The 23,602-nt window shown below is 38.1% G+C and overlaps 1 protein-coding gene across 4 annotated transcripts in view; it reads left to right on the top strand.

Moving 5' to 3' along the window:
* Nucleotides 1-23,602, top strand: part of RIC1 (RAB6A GEF complex partner 1) — a 165,408-nt gene that overhangs the window by 38,530 nt on the left and 103,276 nt on the right. For 2 of the 4 annotated variants that reach the window (XM_011988385.1, XM_011988386.1), the window contains exons 1-2: nt 7,016-7,020; nt 13,133-13,142. The exons of the other annotated variants lie outside the window; for them this stretch is intronic. In XM_011988385.1, the coding sequence (XP_011843775.1) occupies nt 7,016-7,020; nt 13,133-13,142 (15 nt within the window). Of the gene's footprint in view, nt 1-7,015; nt 7,021-13,132; nt 13,143-23,602 lie in introns of those variants that run through there. 4 annotated transcript variants of the gene reach the window in all.

Here is a 23,602-nt window from a genome sequence, read left to right on the forward strand (position 1 = left end):
TCTTTTGACTCTGCTACTTCCTTCCATCCCTAAACATAGCACCTATATCCTTTTCTGTTTGTTGTTCTCACTTTACTGTTTTGTCCTTGAAGTCTTATCTAGTTTTTGAAAACATATTCACATGGTATTCTTGAATTTATATTTAAAGTCCTCCCTTCCATTCCAAAAGATATCCCACAAAATAATAAGCTTTATATGCATATGTAATACTAAAATTTTCATATCCATTTGGATCTGTTTCTCCTTTTTTCTTCTGTTCTATTAAACATGCCTAGATATGTTTAATTTTACCTTTTCAGTTCATGTTTTATCACGTCTAAGGCTGTCATTATGACTTAATTTGCATTAGCAGTAATATATGTGGTTAATTAACCTTATTGAGCACCTCCTATCTGATGAGTACAATTGTAATCAGTTTACATGGATCATCCCATTTAATCTTTCGATAAGTGCTTTGAAGTAGATATTATTATCCCTCATAATTGATGTGTAAGTTGAGGATCTGAAAAATTGTCTTATCCAAGGTTACATGGGTAGTGTATATTAGAGAGATAAGGTATAAACCTAGCTACTCAGCTTCCATTTACTGTATCCTTATAACTAACTTATCTCTTTGCGTTGGTTGTTGGTCGCTTTCTAGTCCGTACTATATATAACGCTGACTAGGTTAATAATCTGAAACGTGCCATATGATCAAAAATACTGAGTAGTTCTACACTTCCTATAGCAGGAGTTTACAGATGACTGACCATGTACCGAATATGCTCTGGTGCCTGTTTGTACACAGACCATAATGTAAGAATAGTTTTTACATATTTAAATAATCAAAACAAGTCGAAGAAGAATATTTGCTATAGTTGAAAATTTTGTGATACTTAAATTTTGGTGTCTATAAGTAGAATGTTACTGGGGCACGAAAATCCTCACTGATTTATATATTGTCTGTAACTTCTTTCAAGCTACAATAGCAGGTTGAGTTGAAGTTCTTACAGCAAGCATATGTGGTGCTCTCATTGCTTTGCTCCTCTGTTCAGTGTACTGTATAGTAACACAGTTATAACTTCATAACTTTTCAAGTGTACACATATTGCCATTCTGTGACATTTTATATTATTTTTATTCTAGTACATAATCATGTCAAAAGAACCAGAGAAGAGAAAAAGACTTCGTTTTGTTTTTAAAGCACACTGGAGTGTGGTTTATTTTATTATTGAATTTGATGGCAAAATATTGTATTTATTACTCAGTGGCACTATAGCTATGCCAAAAGAATATAAGCTGACATTACTAGACTAAGCACTTATTGGAATATACTGAAGGTAAAGTTAGAAGAATTAAAAATTTAGCACAGAATAGCTCACCACAGGAGAATTCCTTCACAAAGTATGAAAATGAAAGTGCAGTAAAAGTAAGTTTGCTTGGTTTTTGATGAATTGACAGATGTTATAATACTGCTCAGTTGTTAATTTCAGTGGTCCATGTGAAGTATGAATTGACTGAGAATTACTGTGAATGACCTGTGGAACAATTCCAGATGAAAAAAATTCTCAAAGGAGTTGAGAAAATACTAATTCAGTACAACCCGAAACAGAATTTAAGAAGTTGTATTAATTGATAGTAGTAAAATCCACATGGAGCAGCAAAAGAGTTGGACAGATTTACACGAAGTTTGTGAAAATATGAGTCTTTTAAAACCTATGGTTTTTGTAAGTTTTTTTTTCAGAGATGGGAGTGGGAATAACTTGACTTGCCCTGCTCAGCACACAGCTGTTATGGCTTGGGTAGTGATAAAGGTTTATTGGAAACTTTTTTTTTTTTTTTTTTTACGGAGACTGACTTTTTGTTTTCTTTACTTGAAGGACCACCCTCTACCACTTAACAGGCACTGAATAACTTTGGAAAATAGCTTTTGCTGTATTAGAAAACATTTTCAAATATGAAATATGTAAAATCTCATTAAGGACTGACATTAATAGATAAAAATTTGCACTCAATTTTGATGATAGGGAAAAGTACTTTAAACTCCAATTTACCAAAAAGGTTATTTCCACAAAAAGAATCTGATTCTCATTGGTGGATACATATTACCAAAAAAAGTTGTACTCAGTTCTCATTACTATTATATTTAGAATTTTGTAACTATAAAACTTATAAGAATTTGCATTCTATTAATCATGATGTTTTATTTTTCTGTATTTCTTATGCTTTGACATAAGGGCCTGCTATCCCTGGACAGCCCACTTCCTGCCAGGGATAGCCAGTTCCTAGAGGACTCACCTACAAGTACACCTTCGTATACAAACTAATCAATCCAAAGCATATAGCCCCAACCACCTCCTTTATTGACCTGTGCCACTCTGGGCTGATAATCCTCTGCCCTAATTATCTTAGGGCTAGGTACTATATAACTAGAGACAACTGATTTATTCAGCCTAGCGAATACAAAGCCTCCTTGCCATGCCTCAACCATTCCTTCCCATGGAAATCACAATAAAGGATCTTACTCATGTTTTCCCCTCACATCCACTGTCTCCTGACTGACCCTGGTAGTTTGCAGTATGTTCCTTGGTGGTGCATGTCATGTCCCCTCCTCTTTGGAACCATGAGTAATAAACTGTCTTTTCATTGGCAGTCATCTCCTGATCTGTTCACCTCAGTATACCTGAATAATAATAAAATCCACATTTTAAAATATTTTCTTGTTATGTAAGTAAACAAGATAAACCTACATAATATTTTTGATTTTCCCTCTTGACTTGTAAAGTCTAAAATATTTATTATCTGGCCTTTTACAGAAAAGGTTTGCAGATCCTTATTCTACACAACCAAGTCCAGGCTTCTTAGCCTTTCATTTAAGGCACTTTAATCTCTAAAACCCTACTTCATTACTTCTCTGGTGTTATTTTTTCGTTCTTTGTCTACATAGACTTTCCTTTAGCTAAACTGGTTTTTTCCATTATTCCTTAGAAATTTCAAAGAAAAATGACAAAATTTGCCAACTCATTGTTGGATAAATGAGCATGAGTAGTTGAGATTGCTCTGATTTCAAGCCTAGATGATTAGATAGGTAGGTGTTCATGGCAATTAGTAAAAAATGTAAGAAGAGCAAGTGTTCATGAAAGAAGATGGGATTTTCTGGATTTGGTTCTATAGAGTTTTGTTATGTTACATTATTAACTTTTTACAATTGCGGTAAACTATACATAGCATAAATATATATAGCATTTTAACTATTTTAAGTGTACAATTTAGTGTCATTAGTAACATTAATGGTGTTATGCAGCCATTACCACTATCTGTTTTCTTGAATGTCACCCCGGACAGAAACTTGTTTATCATTAAGCATAACTTCGCATTCTCAATTTCTCCAGCTCCTGGTAACCTCTAATCAACTTTTTGTATCTATGAATTTGCTTATCTAGGTATTTCATGTAAGTGGAGTCATACAGTATTTATCCTTTTATCTTTGGCTTGTTTCACTTAGCATAATGTTGTTAAGGTTCATCCATAATTGTGTTATGTATCAGAACTTCATTCCTTTTTATAACTGAGTAATATTGCATTGTCTGTATATGCTACATTTTCTTTATCTTTTGGTAGACATTTTGGTTGTTTCCAACTTTTGCCTATTATGAATAGTGCGTCGTTGAACATTGGCATACAAGTAGCTGTTGGAGTACCTGCTTTTGATTCTTTTGGGTATATACCGAGATACGGAATTGGTGGATCAAAATCCATAAAGGCTGCATCATTTTACATTTCTTTGGCAGTGTAGGAGAGTTCCAGTTTCTCCTTAGCCCCTTAAATGCTTTATTTTCGTTTTGTTTAATAGCCATCCTAAAGGGGTGAAGTGGTATCTTTTGTAGTTTTGATTTATGTTTTCCTAAAGACTAATGATGTTGATTATCTTTTCATGTGTTTGTTGGCCATTCGTATGTCTATGAAGAAATGTCTATTCAAATTCTTTGCCCGTTTTTGGCTGGGTGCAGGGGGTCACGCCTGTAATCCCAGACCTCTGGGAGGCCAAGGCGGGTGGATCACGAGGTCAGAACATCAAGACCATCCTGGCTAACAGTGAAACCCTGTGTCTGCTAAAAAAATACAAAAAATTAGCCAGGCGTGGTGGCAGGCGCCTGTAGTCCCGGGAGAATGAGGCAGGAGAATGGCGTGAACCTGAGAAGCGGAGCTTGCAGTGAGCTGAGATCGCGCCACTGCACTCCAGCCTGGGCGACAGAGCGAGACTCCGTCTCAAAAAAAAAAAGAAAATTCTTTGTCCATTTTTTAATTGGGCTGTCTGTTTGTGTGTTGCTGAGTTGTTTATTCTTATATGAATCCCTTATTGGCTGTATGACTTGACAATATTTTCTCTCAGTCTGTGGGTTTTCTTTTCATTCTCTAAGTCCTTTGATGTATAAAAGTTAATTTTGGTGAAGTACAGTTTATCTATTTATTTATTTTTGAAACACGGTCTTACTCTGTCACCCAGGCTGGAGTGCCAGTGGTGCAACCTCAGCTCACTACAGCCTCTGCCTGCGGGGCTCAAGTGAGCAGCAGGGGCTATAGCTGCACGCCACCACACCTGGCTAATTTTTGTATTTTTTGTAGAGATGGAGTTTCACCATGTTGCCCAGGCTGGTCTTGAACTCCTTAGCTCAAATGATATGTCCACCTCGGCCTCCCAAAGTGTTTGGATTATAGGCGTGAGCCACTACGCCCAGCCTAGTTTATCTCTATTTTCTTTTATTGCCTATGCTTTGGGTATCATATATAACAAATCATTGCCAAATGCCATGATTTTCCTCTTCTTTTTTTTCTTTTAAGAGTTTTATTACTTTATGTTTAAGTCTTTGCTTCCTTCTAAGTTAATTTTTGTAGATGGTGTAAAGTGTAAGATTCCAACTTCATTTTTTGTGTGTGGATATATAGTTGTCCCAGTACAATATGTTAAAGAACTATCCTTTTCCCATTGAATGGTCTTGGTATGCTTGTTGAAAATCAATCGGCCATTGGTATTTGGGGTTATTTCTGGATGCTCCATTCTATTTCATTGTTCTATATGTCTGTCCTTATTCCAGTACCACAGTTTTTAAATTTCTGTGGCTTTGTAGTAACTTTTGAAATCAGGAAGTGGAATCCTCCAATTTTATTGTTGTATTTCAGGATGTAAGTCATGTCAACCCATTATCAACCCATTGTAACTTAAAAATACCATAAGTCAAAAATTTAACAGCCCCAAACATCCATCATAATGTCGTAAGCTGAACCATCATAAGTTCAGTACCATCTATAGTTTTGACTATTCTGAGCCAGTCCCTAAGATGCTGTATGACTTTTTTGAATTGGTTTTTCTATTTCTGTAAAAAATACCATTGGGAATTTGGTAGAGACTGTGTTGAGTCTGTAGTTCTCTTTGGGAAGCATTAATTTAAGTCTTCCAATCCATGAACATGTAATGTCTTATCAATTATTTAGACCTTTAATTTCTGTAAGTAGTGTTTTCCAGTGTTCAGTATGCAAGTCTTTGTCCTGCTTCATTAAATTTATTCTTAAGTTTTAAATTTCTTTTTGATGCTATTTCAAATGTAATTGTTTTTAAGTTTCCTTTTCAGTTATTCATTCCAAGTGTGTAGACATATCTCTGATTTTTTTTCCAACTTTTAAGTTCAGGGTATATGTGCAGGATGTGCAGGTTTATTACATATGTAAATGTGTGGTTCGTGGTTTGCTTGCACAGATTATCCCATCACCTAGATATTAAGCCCAGCATCCACTAGCTATTCTTCCTGATGTGCTCCATCGTCCTGCGCCTCGCTCCCCCCGTCCTCCAACAGGCCTCAGTGTCTGTTGTTTCCCCTGTGTCCATATGTTCTCATCATTCAGCTCCCACTTATAAGTAAGAACATGTGGTATTTGATTTTCTGTTCCTGTGTTAGTTTGCTGAGGATAATGGTTTCCAACTCCAACCATGTCCCTGCAAAGGACATGATCTTGTTCCTTTTTATGGCTGCATAGTATTCCATGGTGTATATGTACCACATTTCTTTTATTCAGTCTATCATCGATGGGCATTCAGGTTGATTCCATGTCTTTGCTATTGTGAATAGTGCTGCAGTGAGCATACGCATGCATGAATGTTTGTAACAGAATGATTTATATTTTGGGGGTTATACCCAGTAATGACATTGTTGGGTCAAATGATATTTCTGCCTCTAGGTCTTTGAGGAATTGCCTACTGTCTTCCATAATGGTTGAACTAATTTCTACTCCCACCAATAGTGTAAAAGCATTCCTTTTTCTTCACAACCTAACCAGCATCTGTTGTTTTTTTGACTTTTTAGTGATAGCCATTCTGGCTTGTGTGAGATGGTATTTCATTGTGGTTTTGATTGGAATTTCTCTAATAATCAGTGATGTTAAGCTTTTTAAAATACATTCATAGGCCACATTTATGTCTTCTTTTGGGAAGTGTCTGTTCATGTCCTTTGCCCACTTCTTAATGGGATTTTTTTTTCTTGTAAGTTATTAAGTTCATTGTAGATGCTGGATGTTAGACCTTTGTCAGATTAATAAATTCCAAACATTTGCTCCCATTGTGTAGGTTATCTGTTCACTCCAATGATAGTTTCTGTTGCCATGCAGAAGCTCTTTAGCTTGATTAGATCCCATTTGTCAATTTTTGCTTTTGTTGCAATTGCTTTTGTCATCCTTGTCATGAAATCTTTGCCTGTGCCTATGTCCCAAATGGTATTGCCTAGATTTTCTTCCTGGGTTTTACATTTAAATCTTTAATCAATCTTGAGTTGATTTTTCTATAGGGTGTAAGGAAGGGGTCCAGTTTCAGTTTTCTGCATATAGCTAGCCAGTACTCCCAGCACCATATATTACATGAGGAATCCTTTCCCCATTGCTTGTTTTTGTCAGGTTTGTGAAGATCAGATGGTGTAGGTGTGCATTCTTGTTTCTGGGTTCTCTATTCTGTTACATTGGTCTATGTGTCTATTCTTGTGCCAGTACCATGCTGTTTTGGTTACTGTAGCCCTGAATTACAGTTTTAAGTCAGGCAGCGTGATGCCTCTGGCCGTCTTCTTTTTGCTTTGATTGCCTTGGCTATTTGGACTTGTTGATTCTGTGTGGATTTTAAAATAATTTTTTTCTAATTCTGTGAAGAACATCAGTGGTAGTTTAATGGGAATAGCATTGAGTCTGTAAATTACTTTGGGCAGTATAACCATTTTCACAATATTGAGTCTTCCTATCCATGAACATGGAATGTTTTTCCATTTGTTCATCTCTCATTTGTTTGAACATTGGTTTGTAGTTCCCTTTGAAGAGGTTCTTCACCTCGTTAGCTGTATTGCTAGGCATTTTTATTCATTTGCGACAATTGTGAATGGGAGTTCGTTCATGATTTGGCTGTCTGCTTGCCTGTTGATGTATAAGAATGCTAATGGTTTTTGCACATTAATTTTCTATCCTTAGACTTTGCTGAAGTTGCTTATCAGCTTACAAAGCTTTTGGGCTGAGGCAATGGGGTTTTCTAGATACAGGATCATGTCATCTGCAAACAAAGATAGTTTGATTTTGTCTCTTCCTATTTGAATACCCTTTATTTGTTTCTCTTGCCTGATTGCCCTGGCCAGAACTGCCAATACTATGTTGAATAGGACTGGTGAGAGAGGGCATCCTTGTCGTGTGCCTTTTTTCAAGGGGAATGCTTCCAGCTTTTGTCCATTCATTATGATATTGGCTGTGGGTTTGTTGTATATGGCTCTTATTATTTTGAAGTATGTTCCTTCAATATCTGGTTTATTGAGAGTTTTTAACCTAAAGGGATGTTGAATTTTATCAAAGGCCTTTTCTGCATGTGTTGAGATATCATCATGTGGTTTTTGTGTTTAGTTCTGTTTATGTGGTGAATCACATTTATTGAATTGTGTATGTTGAACCAACCTTGCCTTCTGGGGATGAAGCCTACTTGGTCATAATGGATAAACTTTTTGTTGGGCTGCTGGGTATTTGCCAGTGTTTTGTTGAGAATTTTTGCATTGATGTTCATCAAGGATATTGGCCTGAAGTTTTCTTTTTTTTGTTTTGTCTCTGCCAGGTTTTGGTATCAGGATGATGCCAGCCTCATAGAGTGAGTTAAGGAGGAGTCTCTTCTTTTCTTTTTTTTTTTTTGAGATGGAGTTGCCCAGACTGGAGGGCAGTGGTGCAGTGGCACGATCTCAGCTCACTGCAAGCTCCACCTCCCGGGTTCATGCTGTTCTCCTGCCTCAGCCTCCCGAGTAGCTGGGACTACAGGCGCCTGCCACCACACCTGGCTAATTTTTTGTATTTTTAGTAGAGATGGGGTTTTACCGTGTTAGCCAAGGTGGTCTCAATCTCCTGATCTCGTGATCCGCCCGCCTTGGCCTTCCAAAGTGCTGGGATTACAGGTGTGAGCCACCATGCCCGGCCCCTTCTTTTTAATTGTTTTGGAATAGTTTCAGTAGAAATGATACCAGCTGTTCTTTGTACCTCTGGTAGAATTCAGTTGTGAATCTGTCTGTCCTGGGCTGCTTTTTTTGGGGTGTGGGAGGGGGCAGTTGCTAGGGTTTTTATTACTTCTCAATTTCAGGACTCATTATTGGTCTATTCAGAGATTCAGTTTCTTCCTGGTTCAGTCTTAGGGAGGGTGTATGTGTCCAGGAATGTAACCATTTCTTCCAGATTTTCTATTTAATGTGCATAGATGTGTTTATAGTATTCTCTGATGATTGTTTGTATTTCTTTGGGGTCAGGATGATATCCCCTTTATCATTTCTGATTGTGTTTATTTAAATCTTCTCTTTTCTTCTTTGTTAATCTAGCTAGCGGTCTATCTATTTTATTAATTTTTTCAAATAACCAGCTCTTGGATTCATTGATCGTTTGAATGGTTTTTCATGTCTCTACCTCCTTCAGTTCTGTTCTGATCTTGGTTATTTCTTGTCTTCTGCTGGCTTTTGGGTTTGTTCTTGTTTCTGTAGTTCTCTTCGTTGTGATTTAGGTTGTTAACTTGAGATCTTTGTAGCTTTTTGATGTGGGCATATAGTGCTATAAATTTCCCTCTTAACACTGCTTTGGCTGAGTCCCAGAGATTCTGGTATATTGTCTCTTTGTTCTCATTAGTTTCAAAGGACTTCTTGATTTCTGCCTTAATTTCATTATTTACTCAAGTCACTCAGGAGCAGGCTATTCAATTTCCATGTAGTTGTGCGGTTTTTAGTGAATTTCTTAATTATTTTGAGTGAATTTTTTTGAGTGTTGTGGTCTGAGAGACTGTTATCATTTCAGTTCTTTTGCATTTGCTGAAGAGTATTTTAATTCCAATTATGTGATCAGTTTTAGAGTAAGTGCCACGAGATGATGAGAATAATTATTTTCTGTTGTTTTTGGGTGGAGAGTTCTATAGATATCTATCAGGTCCACTTGATCCTAGAGCTAAGTTCAGATCATGAATATCTTTGTTAATTTTCTGTCTTGGTGATTTGCCTAATATTATCAGTGGTGTGTTAAAGTCTTGTCAGTGGTGTGTTAAAGTCTACTACTATTATTGTGTGGGAGTCTAAGTCTTTTTGAAGGTCTCTGAGAACTTGTTTTAGGAATCTGGGTGCTCCTATATTGTATGTGTATATATTGAGGATATTTAACTCTTGTTAAATTGAACCTTTTATCATTATGTAATGCCCTTTGCCTTTTTGATCTTTTTTCATTTGAAGTCTGTTTTGTGAGAAACTAGGATTGCAATCCCTGGTTCTTTCTGTTTTCCATTTGCTTGGTAAATTTTCTTCCATCCCTTTATTTTGGGATGTGTGTCTTTGCACATGATATGGGTCTCTTGAAGACAGCATACCGTTGGGTCTTGGTTGTTTATTTAGCTTGCCATTCTGTGTCTTTTAATTGGAGCATTTAGCCCATTTACATTTCAGGTTAGTATTGTTATGTGTGGATTTGATCCTGTCATCAAGATGCTAGTTGGTTATTTTGCAGACTTGTTTATGTGGTTGCTTAATAGTGTCACTGATCTGTTTACTTCAGTGTGTTTTTATAGTGGCTGGTAATGGTTTTTCCTTTCCATATTTAGTGCTTCCTTCAGGAGCTCTTGCAAGGCAGGTCTGATGGTTATGAATTCCCTCAGCATTTGCTTGTCTGAACAGGATCTTATTTCTCCTTTGCTTAAGAAGCTTAGCTTTACCAGATATGAAATTCTGGTTGGAAATTCTTTTCTTTAAGAATGTTTAATATTGTCCAGGCGCGGTGGCTCATACCTGTAATCCCAGCACTTTGGGAGGCCGAGGCAGGCGGATCACGAGATCAATAGATCGAGACCATCCTGGCCAACATTGTGAAACCCCATCTCTACTGAAAATACAAAAATTAACCAACTGTGTTGGCATATGCCTGTAGTCCGAGCCACTCGTGAGGCTGAGGCATGATAATCACTTGAACCGGGGAGGCGGAGGTTGCAGTGAGCTGAGATCGCACCACTACACTCCAGCCTGGCAACAGAGCGAGACTCTGTCAAAAAAAAAAAAAAAAAAGGATGTTTAATATTGGCCCCAATCTCTTCTGGCTTTTAGGGTTTCCACTGAGAGGTCCATTGTTAGTCTGATGGGCCTCCGCTTCGTAGGTGACCTGGTCTTTCTCTCTGGCTGCCCTTAACATTTTTCTTTCATTATGACCTTGCAGAATCTGATGATTATGGGTCTTGGGGTTGATCTTCTCAGGAAATATCTTATGAGGCTTCTCTGCATTTCCTGAATTTGAATGTTGGCCTGTCTTCCTAAGTTGGGGAAGTTCTCCTGGATGATATCCTGAAATATGTTTTCCAACTTGGTTCCATTCTCCCCGTCTCTTTCAGGTACCCCAATCAGTTTTAGGTTTAGTATATTTACATAATCCCACATTTCTCGGAGGTTTTGTTCATTTTCATTCTTTTTTCTCTATTATTGTCCACCTATCTTATTTCAGCAAGATAATTCTTCAAGCTCTGAGAATCTTTTCTCCACTTGGTCTGTTCAGCTATTAATAATTGCGATTGCATTGTGAAGTTCTTGTAGTGTGTTTCTGAGCTGTAACAGGTCAGTTATGTTCCTCTCTAAACTGGCTCCTCCTAGTATTGTCAGTGGTGTGTTAAAGTCTCCCACTCTTATTGTTTGGGAATCTGAGTCTCTTTGGAGGTCCCTAAGAACTTGCTTTGTGAATCTGGGTGCTCCTATATTGGGAGCGTATACATTTAGGACATTTAGCTCTTCTCGTTGAATTGAACCCTTTATCATTATGTAATGCCCTTTGTCTTTTTTGCTCTTGTAGTGTGTTTCTCAGCTCTAATAGGTTGGTTATGTTGCTCTCTAAACTGGCTCCTCTTCTTTCACATTGTCAGGGATGTGTTAAAGTCTCCCACTATTTTTATGTGGGAATCTAAGTCTCTTTGAAGGTCTCTAAGAACTTGGCACCTCCTGTATTGTTTTGTCATGTTTCTTAGCTTCTTTGCATTGGGTTACAACATGCTCCTTTAGTTCAGCAAAGTTCATTGTTACCCACCTTCTGAAGCCTACTTCTGTCATTCAGCTTTGTCAGCCTCAGCCCAGTTCTGAGCCCTTGCTGGAGAGGTGCTTTGGTCAGTTGGAGGAGAATAGGCACTCTGGCTTTTTTAGTTTTCAGTGTTTTTGCATTGATTCTTTCTTATCTTTGTGGGCTTATCTACCTTTGATCTTTGAGGTTGCTGACCTTTGAATGGGGTTTTTGTAGGGTCTTTTTTTGTTGATGTTGTTGTTTTCTGTTTGTTCTTCTTTTAACAGGCCGCTCTTCCATAGAGCTGCTGCCATTTGTGGTGGTCTACTCCAGACCCTAGTTGCCTCGGTTTTTCCTGTACCTGGAGGTATGACCAGGGAAAGCTGCAAAACAGCAAAGATGGCAGCCTCCTTCTTCCTTGGAAGCTCTTTCACAGGGGGATACTGACCTGTTGCTTGCCCAAATGTGCCTGGAGGAGGTGGCTGGAGACCCCTGTTGGGAGATGTCACCCAGTCAGGAGGAATGGGATCAGGGACCTACTTGAAGCAGTCTGGCTGCAACAGGTGTGCTGTGTTGGGGATTCCTTCAGCCCCCAATCGGTATGGGCTCTCCAGGACCCACAGGCTGGACTGATTGAGAAGCCTGAACACCAATGTGGCAGCCTGCCCCACCTCCCGGGTACTCCATCCTGGGGGGAAATTAGAGCTCCGTCTAATTGGGGGTGGCTCAAGACCCCAGCTGGGAAGACCCACTACCCCATGAGGAGGAGTGGCTAGAAGTCTCACGTGAAGAAGCAGTCTGGCCACGATCTGGCAGTGTGGCTGTACTACACTGCAGGAACCTTTCTCATCCAGGCTGTATGGATATATGTGTTTTTTGTGTATTCATTATATGTCCTACAACTTTTGCTAACTTTATGAGCTCTAATATTTTTTGTGTGCATTATTTATACACCTTGTCTGTGGTCTGATTTGGATGCCTTTATCTCATTTTCTTGTTTAATTGCTCTGGGTAGAACTTTCAATACTATGTTGAATTAAGTGGTAAAAACGGGCACCCTTATCTTGTTCTAGCAGAAAGGCTTTCAGTCTGTCACCATTGAGTATAATGTTGGCTTTAGGTTTTTCATATATGACCTTTATTATGTTGAGGTTATTTACTTCTATTCTTAGTTTCTGGCGTGCTTTTATCGTTAAAGGGTGTTAAATTTTGTCAAATGCTCTCTTTGCATCAGTTGAGAATTGTGGATTTTTTTTTCATCCTGTTAATGTAGTGTATTTCATTGATTGATTTTCAGATATTGAATCATCCTTGCATTCAGTGAATGAATCCCACTTTGTCACAATGTACGAAGTACTTGCTGAGGATTTTTCATCTGTATTCATATAATATATTGATCTACAGTTCTTAAGTCAGTTTTGGTAGATTGTATGTTTTTAGAACTTTCTCAATTTCATCTGACTTGTCTAATTTTGTTAGAATGCAACTGTTGATTGTATTCTCATAATCTCTGCTATTTATGCAGAATTACTAGTAAGTTCTTTCATATCTGATTTTTGTAATTTGAATCATCTCCTTTTTTTCTTAACTTACTTAGAGGTTTATCAGTTTTGTTGATTTTTCAAAGAGTCAACTTTGGCTGGATGTGACGGCTCATGTCTTTAATCCCAGCACTTTGGGAAGCTGAGGTGGGAGGATTGCTTGAGGCAGGGAGTTACAGGGGAGTCTGGGTGACATAGTGAAATGCAATCACTACAAAAAATAAATTAAACTTAGCCAAGTGAGTTGGCACATGATTATAGTCCTAGCTACTCAGGAGGGTGAGTCAGGAAGATCACCTGTGCCCAGGAGTTCAAGTTTACCATGAGCTTTGATCTTGACACAGCACTCTAGCCTGGGCAATAGAGCAAGACTCTGTGTCAAGAAAAACGAAACAATTTTTGTTCAAGTGTATGTTCTTTATTGTTTTTCCATTTTCTTTTTATTTTGCTCTCATCTTTATTATTTCCTTCCTTCTGCTAGCTTCAGGATTACTTTGCTCTTTGTTATTTAGTTATTTTTTGTGCACATTTAGGTTATTGATTTGAAATGTTCCTCCACCCCCACCTTTTTTTTTTTTTTTTTTTTGAGACAGATTCTTGCTTTGTTGCCCAGGCTGAAATGCAGTGACATGATCATGGCTCATTGCAGTCTTGATTTCCTGGGCTTAAGTGACCCTCTCCCTCAGCCTCCCTGGTAGCTGGGACCATAGGCACGTACCACCACACCCAGCTGATTTTGTTTAATTCTTGTAGAGATGTGATCTCACTATGTTGGCCAGGCTGGTCTCAAATTCCTAGGCTCAAGTGAACATCCTGCCTTGGCCAAATGCTGGGATTACAGGCATGAGCCACCACACTGGGCCTGAGATGTGCCTTTTTAAGTGTGGCTGTCTACTGTTTCAACCTCTGCCAGTTACCCAGCTCCAAAGTTGCTTCCACATTTTTGGGTATCTTTATAGCAGCACCCCACTCTCTGCAGTACCGATTTACTGTATTAGTTCATTCTCATGCTGCTATAAAGAACTGCCCAAGACTGGGTAATTTATAAAGGAAAGGAAAGAGATTTAATTGACTCACAGTTCTACATGGCTGGGGAGGCCTCAGGAAAATTACAATCATGACAGAAGGAGAAACAAACATGTCCTTCTTCACATGGTGGCAGGAGAGAAGTGCTGAGCAAAGGGAGAAAAGCTGCTTATTAAAATACCATCAGATCTCGTAATAACTCACTCATTATCATGAGAACACCACCCCTGTGATTCAATTACTTCCTACCAGATCCCTCCCACGACACATGGGGATTATGGGAACTACATTTCAGGATGAGATTTGGGTGGGGACACAGCCAAACCGTATCATTGAGGAACGCTTATATTTGATAAGCTGCTTCTCTGTTAATGTTTTCAATTCTGTCTTTTAGTTTCAGCAGTTTGATTCTAGTGTGTCTCAGTGTGGGTCTCTGAGTTTATCTTTTTTGGAGTTTCTTGAATTCCTTGGATTTTTGTGTATACATGAACTTCATTAAGGCTCCTGGCATTTTCAACCATTTCTCTTTCCTCCATACCTCTATTCCTATATTATGTATGTTGGTGTGATTGATGGTGCTGCACAGGTCCCCCAGACTCTGTTTATTTTTCTTTATTCTTTCTTCTTTTCGTTCCTTAGATTGCATAATTTCGAATATCTTATTTTCAAGTACATTTATCTTTTCTTCTGTCTGCTCAAATTTGCTGTTGAATTCCTGTAGTGAATTTTTCATTTTAGTTACTATACTTTTTATCTTCAGAATTTTTTCAGTTCCTTTAAAAAGTTTTTCCCTTTTATTAATATTCTCATTTTGTTTAGACATTCTTTTCTTGATTTTCTTTAGTTTTTTTCCCATGGTCTCCTTTAGCTCATTGGACATATTTAAGACTGTTGATTTAATGTCTCAGATTAATAATTCAAATGTCTGGGCTTCCTTAGGGATGGTTTCTGCCGTATTTTTTATTTTCTATAACTGGGCCATACTTTTCTGTTTCTTTTTATGTGGTGTAATTTTTCATTGAGAACTGGACTGAGTATTATGTTGTGGTGACTTTGGAAATCTAATTCTCCTAGCCCTCAGAGATTGCTGGGTTTTGCTCCTTGATTACTGAAGAGTTCCTTTTATGATTTTTTGGAACTATTTTTGCACAGTATGTATTTCTTCTGATGAGTGGTCTCTGAAGTTTCTCTTCTGTTTTCTCTGTTATCAGCTAATCATGTAATATTTCCTTATCCTACTCCCAGGAGTTGGGTACAAAATAGGTCCTATCTCTAAAGTTCCCTCTTGGCCCAGAATCCTTTTTATCTCCTGGGTGTACCATACCCTCAGTGATCAAAAGCGGAAATTAGAACCCACAACACCAGCTTTTGGAGCACAGAGCCCTTATTGACCCCCCTTACTCCCACAAGCCACACCAGATACCCTTGTGCGACATCCGCAGCTGCCTGCCACAGAGTTGGTGGATGAGGTGGGTGACAGCTGTTACCATAGGAAAACTGAAATTGTTTGAAATTTGCCAACAGCTTCATCAAGCTGTCTCCTGGAGGCTGCAGGCGTTCTACCAGATCCAGACTTCCACAATAGTAGCTTCAGGTAATTCCTGCTAATTTCTTTTTTATTATTATTATTTTTTTTTGAGACGGAGTCTCGCTCTGTCGCCCAGGCTGGAGTGCAGTGGCCGGATCTCAGCTCACTGCAATCTCCGCCTCCCGGGTTCACGCCATTCTCCTGCCTCAGCCTCCCGAGTAGCTGGGACTACAGGCGCCCGCCACCTCGCCCGGCTAGTTTTTTGTATTTTTTAGTAGAGACGGGGTTTCACCGTGTTAGCCAGGATGGTCTTGATCTCCTGACCTCGTGATCCGCCCGTCTCGGCCTCCCAAAGTGCTGGGATTACAGGCTTGAGCCACCGCGCCCGGCCTAATTCCTGCTAATTAAGTTGTAGTTTTGGTGGATAGATGGATTCCTGGAGCTTCCTCTTCTACCACCTTTTCTGATGTCATTCTCCACTCTTGTTAAGTTTAGAAGTGTGTGTTGTAAATCATAGTTGAAACTTAACAATTGAATGAGAGGGCTATAAGAGGAAAATGCTCTCTAAATTATGTGCAGTTGATGGCAAAGAAGTGGTGGTGTTTGTTTTAAAACAGTGTGGGGAATACTTTTCCTTCTGGTTTCACTGAAATTCTAGCAAGGTAATTTTTTTAAGTTGCATTTTATTTATTTTTTCTTCCTGGCTCTTTTGGACAATCACCAGGCTTATTTTGATATACAAATTCAAATTCCTATGTGCAGTGGCAGTAAGTTATGACTGCCAATTTTAGAAATAAAGTTCTAACCATGTAACTCCATTCTGATATAGGGAACGTTGCAAACTTAAAGTGTCTTAAAGTTTAGATTATTAATAATTTTATGTGTAAGCCCCCTCTCTGCACTGTTGATATTTTTAGGTCTCTAGGACATATATATATGTATATTTCATGTGTGTGGTGTAGTGTGTGTGTGTGTGTGTGTGTTTGTGTGTGTGGTATGTAGGTGTTGTAGGTGTGTGTATAGAAAAGGAATAGCTTGTGAGACTGCAATGTAGTTATGTAAAGAATGTTAATTTGAAATAAAATCAGAATTAAGTTTTCTTTCAAGTTTACCTTCTGGCTTTATAATGCTATTAGCTTGAATATTCAATTAAAGAAGTGTAGAACTCAGCTAAAGTGAGTTACACTGGAGAAACATGGATTTCTTTTAAACAAAAGGTAACATCTTAAGATCAATACTATTACTAACAATTGGTAACATGTATGTATGTATGTACTTATTTATTTATTCATTTTTGAGACGGAGTCTTGCTTTGTTGCCTAGGCTGGGGTTCAGTGGTGCAATCTTGGCTCACTGCAATCTCCGCCTCCCAGGTTCAAGTGATTCTCCTGCCTCAGCCTCCTGAGTAGCTGAGATTACAGGCGTATGCCACCATATTCAGCTAATTTTTTGTATTTTTAGTAGAGACAGGGTTTCACCATGTTGGTTAGGCTGATCTTGAACTCCTGACCTCAAATGAGCCGCATGCCTCAGTGTCCCAAAATGTAAATGTATTTATTTACATAAAGGAAAATTATAAACTGGATTACATATGAAGTATTAGTATTAAATATTTGTTTATCACAAGTTTTGTGGGTTTAAAAAGTATTAAAATACATTTATTCTCTCACTTTTTCAACATTTTTAGAGCTTCTGTACATTCCAGATAGTATGTAATCAATGAGGATGTAGTTTGAGAAAAAAAGGTTGTCTGGAACCATGCAGTGTGATTTCTGTTTTCTTTAAGAATGTCTTTGGTTTGCCTTTTTTTTTTTTTTGAAGGGTGTTTTTGCTACATGTAGATATTCATGTTTGCATCAATTTTCAACATTGATGAAGTCTCTGTTGTATATTGAGCTTTGGGGTCCCTATTCTTTTCCTGGGAGTTTGTTAAGCAGTAAGTATGAAGTTGCAAGAAAGAATTTACATGAACTGTATGAATTTCATTTTTGCTTCCCCTAAAGATATCTTTAATTTGCATTAATTTCTGAAGGATATTTTCAAGAGGTGTAGAATTCTGGATTGGTAGTTATTTAAGTTAAAGATTTGATTTCATTGTTTCCTGCCATTTTTCATTGTTATTGAGAAGTCAGTGAATGGTCTTATTGTTGGCCTTTTCAAAGTAATGCAATCTTTTTTGTTTCTTTCTTTGAGACAGAGTATTGCTGTGTTGCCCAGTCTCTTTGTTTGAGACAGTCTTGCTCTGTCGCCCAGGCTGGAGTGCAGTGGCACAATCTCAGCTCACTGCAATGTCCACCTCCTGGGTTTAAGCAATTCCTCTGCCTCAGCCTCCTGAGTAGCTGGGATTACAGGTGTGAGCCACCAGGCCCAGCTAATTTTTTTTTTAATTTTTAGTAGAGACAGGTTTTGCCTTTTTGGCCAGGCTGGTCCTGAAGTCCTGGCCTCAAGTGATCCTCCTGTGTTGGCCTCCCAAAGTCCTGGGATTACAGGTGTGAGTTACTGTGCCCAGCCACCATTTTTTTTTTTTTAACTGCTTTTAAGATTTTCTCTTTGTCTTTGGTTTTCAGAATTTAGCTATGATATACTAAGGTGTGATTTCCTTTGTGCTTATCTGTTGGCTGTTCTCTAGTCTTGAATCTGAAAATTCTCAACTATTACCTCTATACTGCTTCTGTCCCATTCTGTTTTCTAATGGGACATCGATTTAAACTTTTGTATGTATCTTACGTCTCTCATCCTTTTTTTGTTGTTGTTGCCCACTCTCCCTTTATTTTTTCTGTGCTTTGTCGTGGCTATTTTCTATTGCTGTGTCTCTCAAGTCACTAATACATGTCATCTGCTATATCCAGTCTGACTCCATTAAGATAGTAAATTGAGGTTTCATGTGTTTTAATTTTAGAATATCCACTTGCTGCTTTTTATTGAGTCTGAATATCTGGTGAAAAATGTCAATCCTCTGATCTTTTTTTTTTTTTTTTTTCATTTTTATTGAACATAATAGTTGTGATTATTTTAAAGTTATTTAAGATCATTTGTTCTTTCTTTTGGTTATTGGTCTTCTGATTTTGCTTTTTCATGTCTGGCAATTTTATTCTAGACATAGTGTACCAAAGAATTACAGAGAATTGCGGTAGCTATCTTTAGAGACTCCTGTTCATTATTTGGATTAGGGGCTGATTATTTCTGTCTTGTCATGGATTGAATTTGATTTGAATTGGTTTGAAAGTTTGGTAAGACTCAGTTTACCTCTAGTTTATTCTGAGAGATTTGGTTTTGTCTTTTAAAGCTTTTTTTTTTTTGAAGTTGTTTTTGGTTTTTGGGGAACAGATGGTGTTTGGTTACACACATAAGCCCTTTAGTGGTGATTTCTGAGATTTTGGTGCACCCATCATCCAAGCGGTATATACTGCAGCCCCAATATGTACACAATATGTAGTCTTTTATCCCTCACCCGCCTCCCACCCTTTTCCCTGAGTCCCCAAAGTCCACTGTATCATTCTTATGTCTTTGTGTTCTCATAGCCTAGCTCCCAATTATGAGTGAGAACATAGGACGTTTGTTTTCCATTCCTGAGTTACTTCGCTTAGTATAATAGTCTTCAGTTCCATCTAGGTTGCTGTGAATGCCATTATTTTGCTCCTTGTTATGACTGAGTAGTATTCGATGGTGTATATGTATACCACATTTTCTTTATCCACTTGTTGACTGATGGGCATTTGATTGTCATCTTGCCCATATGACATCAAAATTCAGCAGATGTCTTGAGGGTAAAATTGGTGTTAAAGAAAAAGTTATCCAATAATACTTGTTGAAACACAGTAAGGAAAACTTTTTTTGGGACCATTGCATACAGGGAACACTGCAGTGGGTTCTTGCAGTGGGAAAGAGAGATTGAACTCAACTCTTCAGCATGGGCAAGTGGGAATTTATAGCCAAGAAGCAGTGTGGGAGTCAGTGGATAGAAAATTACTAAGAGGAAACATCAGGGATAATGGGGATTCTGGCTAAAACCACAAGATTCTTGCTGAAGACAGACGAGAGTGATCAGACATCACTTAGGGGAGATTGGAGACTATGGGGGTCTTGCTAAACTGGATTTTACAAGGAAAAGCACAGATAGACCTAGGAGAAGGTGGTTGAGGAGCCTGACTGAAGTTTGACTAAGCACAGAATCTTTGTCACTGGCTATGTGTTTGAGGCACATCAGGTCTCCAATTAGTATGGATACCTGTGCATCTCAGAAATGCCGGAAATTTTACTTTGCCTTTCTGAAGTTTGCTTTCGAGCCCTTGAGCCCCGTCTGCAGCTTCTAAGTTCAGCAGATGTCTTGTGGGAAAAATTGACTGTGGAGTTGAGGCATTTCAAGTCTGATTATTTCTTCAACCCTATGTAACTGCCAAGAGCTTTGCTGATTTTGTTAGCTCCAGCAGGCCTTCTGCCTGAACTAAGTCTGCTGCTTTCTTAGCCTGTGCCCAGAATTGGTGAATGTTCTTAGAGGAAAAAAAAATCAGCTTACCTCTGAACAGTCTTCCTACTATGAATTTTAATCCATCTAGGCCTTATTGATTTCATAGCTTGCCCGATGCCTTTAAAAATATAATTTTTTATGTTTTCTGCCTTTTTCTAGCTGTTGGGAGAGTTGGTCTGCCATGACCTACTTACTGTTTACTACTGTGCAGTAGAGTTCTTAACCATGTAATATAAAATTGTCTTAATACTCCTTTTATGATTTTTTGAGTCTAATTTCATTTTTATATATAAAATCCTAAGCATTATATAAAGATGGAATGAACCCAGATATATCCATTAAAACTATTGTAACTACCCAACAGTTTCATTTTGCCTGCTGCCTGGATACAGTTGATTTATCAAGACAGAGGAATTACAGTAGAGAAAGTTTAATTCATGAAGAGCTGGCTGAACAGAAGTGCCAGAGTTTTATTACTGAAATCAGTCTTCCCCAAAATTTGGAGGCTAGGGTTTTTCAAGGATAGTTTGGTGGGGCAGGGAATGGGTGCTGCTGATTGGTTAGGGAGGCAATCATAGGTGTGGAAAATGGTCTTCATGTTGAGTCCGCTTCTGAATAGGACTACAGGACCAGGACCAGTTGGTGGGTCCACGTGGAGCCCTCAGCCATCGGAAATGTGAAATCCTGAAGAGATAGCTGAAAAGGCCAATCTTAGCTTCTACAATAGTGATGTTACCTGCAGGAGTAATTGGGGAAGTTGCAAATCTTGTGACCTCTGGAGTAAGGGCCGGTAATTGTTTACATTTACACTGTAGCAGAATTCAGGCTCCTCTCCTCCTAAATGTCTTGCTAAACATACAAAAATATCAGTGACCTTTCTAAACTGTTACCAAATAACTAATGGCTTTCTGTCTATATTATTTTATTTATTTATTTATTTTATTATTATTATTTTATATATTTTTGTTTGTTTGTTTTTTGAGACGGCATCTTGCTCTGTCGCCCAGACTGGAGTGGAGTGGCGCAATCTTGGCTCACTACAACCTTAGCCTCCCAGGTTCAAGCAGTTCTCCCTGCCTTACCCTCCCAAGTAGTTGGGATTACAGGTCCTCACCACCAGGCCCGACTAATTTTTGTATTCTTAGTAGCGACAGGGTTTTGCCATGTTGGCCAGTCTGGTCTCTAACTCCTGACCTCAGGCGACCTGCCCACCTCAGCCTCCCGAAATCCTCGGATTACGATCATGAGTCACTGCACCCAGCCTGTATTACTTTACATCATAATGAAAGAAATGAAAATAAAGAACCTGTTTTGCAGGCAGAGGCTAAAAACAAAAACTTTGAACAACTGGTAGAAATGGTTTAAGTTAATTTCTAAATTCGAGAAGATAGAAGGACTAACCTCCAACCTGATCTTCTCCTCTCGGGAGTATAGTAAACATAAGCGTAAAGTCAGAATCATCAAGATATCAAGTTCTTTAGGGACAGAATAGGTGCTGAAGGACCAGGCAGAGGGAAAGGTTTGCTTTGCCACTCCTTAAGGCACTGAGCCAGGATCTGAGATTTCAGAGTTCTCTAAGTGAGCTTAAAAAAGTGGAATCTTGTGGTTTTGCTTCAGAAGAAGGATGAATGTGTCTGCTTCTGGAAATGGACATTAGCAGGGCTTCCCATAAAACTCTGTTGACTGCTGCAGGTTTAGAATAGAGGTTGCACTGGTGAACTCAGTTGCTGCTACACCTCATGGTCTGAGGAAGCTGGCCCTTCCACTCAGAGACAGTGCCTGAGAGGAGACAGCTGAAGCCTCAGCTCAGCAGTGTGTGAGCTTGTCTGCCTCCGCAAACTGTCATTTTATCCAGCATCTGTAGGTTTGCCTTGCCAGATACCACATCAAAGCCTAACCTCTACAGGTGGCTAATGGAACACAGCAAAAAAAAAAAATCACTAAGGGAGCTCATTAACTTTACGATGTAAGACCAAACTAAACAAGTAAAATATGTGGCTCCTACTGATGAGCCACAGGGATGAGACAGAAGATTGTAGTAAATTAAGAAGAAAATTATTAAGAACTTTCAGAAAATGTAATTAGAACATACTCAGAATTTTTCAGAGCTAAAAATTTCCTAAGAGAAAAATTCAACAGATGAACTGATAAATAACCCCTTGTGAGAGCTGAATCTTTTGTTCCAGAAGATCAAAGAGAAATAATTTCATAATGTAAGACACATAGAAATAAAATTATTTTTGAAAAGATAAGCGACCTGCAGGAACAAATTCAAGAGGTTTGCGAATGAGTGTTATAGAAACAAAAAAAAAAAGAAAGAAAACAAGACAGAACAAGTGTTAGTTTAGGAAATAATAGAAGAAACTTCCCTAGTTTAGAAACACTTGAGGTTGTCAGATTGAAAAGGCTGAGACTTAGATACATTTGATTGCGGGTGGGGCTGTGTGGGAAAAGTTTAATGAAAAAACATACATATCTAGAGATAATGTACAGAAATAACTGAATTTCAGTCATGAGAAAAATCATTCAGAGAAAAGAGAAAGAGAATCACATTAACAATAGACTTCTCACCACTAACCATAGAAACTTAAAGGAACATTAGAACAGTATCTCATAGCCACGAAAAAAGAATCTCTAACAATCCTGTACCTAGATAGGATGTCCTTTATCTCAGTTAAGTAATGGTATGTTCAGTTAGTTTATTTCATTTAATATGGGAATGCCTTGGTATTGGAGCTACAGTGAACAGGACAAGCAAGTGGACATGTAACTAATTCCTAGGTTAGTGAGAGATAGATGATAAACAAGTCTAAACAAGAAAATGAAACGTGATGACCATATCATCCATGTTAGGTATTTGCAATGCTTAGGGACAATTATGTGTATTAATATTCATATTAATACTAATAAAAACTCCCTACGGAAGACCATCCTATTGATAAATGGACAAACAAGGCAACTTGCAGAAGAAAGAAGTATGAAGCGCCAATAAAAATGAAAAGATAAGCATCACTAGCAAGGAAACAAATGGAAATTAAAATAAGACCGTTTTTCACCAATCTAATGCAGGCATAAACAGGAATTCTAAGAACAATTAGAGTGATACTGGGAATTAATATAATTTTTTTGAAAAATTTGGCAATACTTATTGAAATGAATGTGCATATATGTACACTTTGACTTGGCAATCCTACCTAAAGGAAAGTACCCCACAAAATATATATGCACCAAAACATAAGGAGATATATATATACACACACACACTTAAGGAGAGAGATATATATATGTATATAAAAATGTTTGTTACAGCATCATCTGTAGTTGCCAAAGGTCCATCAAGAAAGGAATAGCAAAGTAAATATGAAATTTCCATACTTTGGAATATCACACAAATACTAAAAATAATAATAAGTGTATCTATGAATGTGGAAGAACCATCAGAAAACTCTTAAGTGGAAAAAAAAATCAAATGGCATGGTAATGTGTAAATTAAGATTCCAATTT

Source organism: Mandrillus leucophaeus, unplaced genomic scaffold, assembly GCF_000951045.1.
Source record: "Mandrillus leucophaeus isolate KB7577 unplaced genomic scaffold, Mleu.le_1.0 Scaffold329, whole genome shotgun sequence".
Lineage (NCBI taxonomy): Eukaryota > Metazoa > Chordata > Mammalia > Primates > Cercopithecidae > Mandrillus > Mandrillus leucophaeus.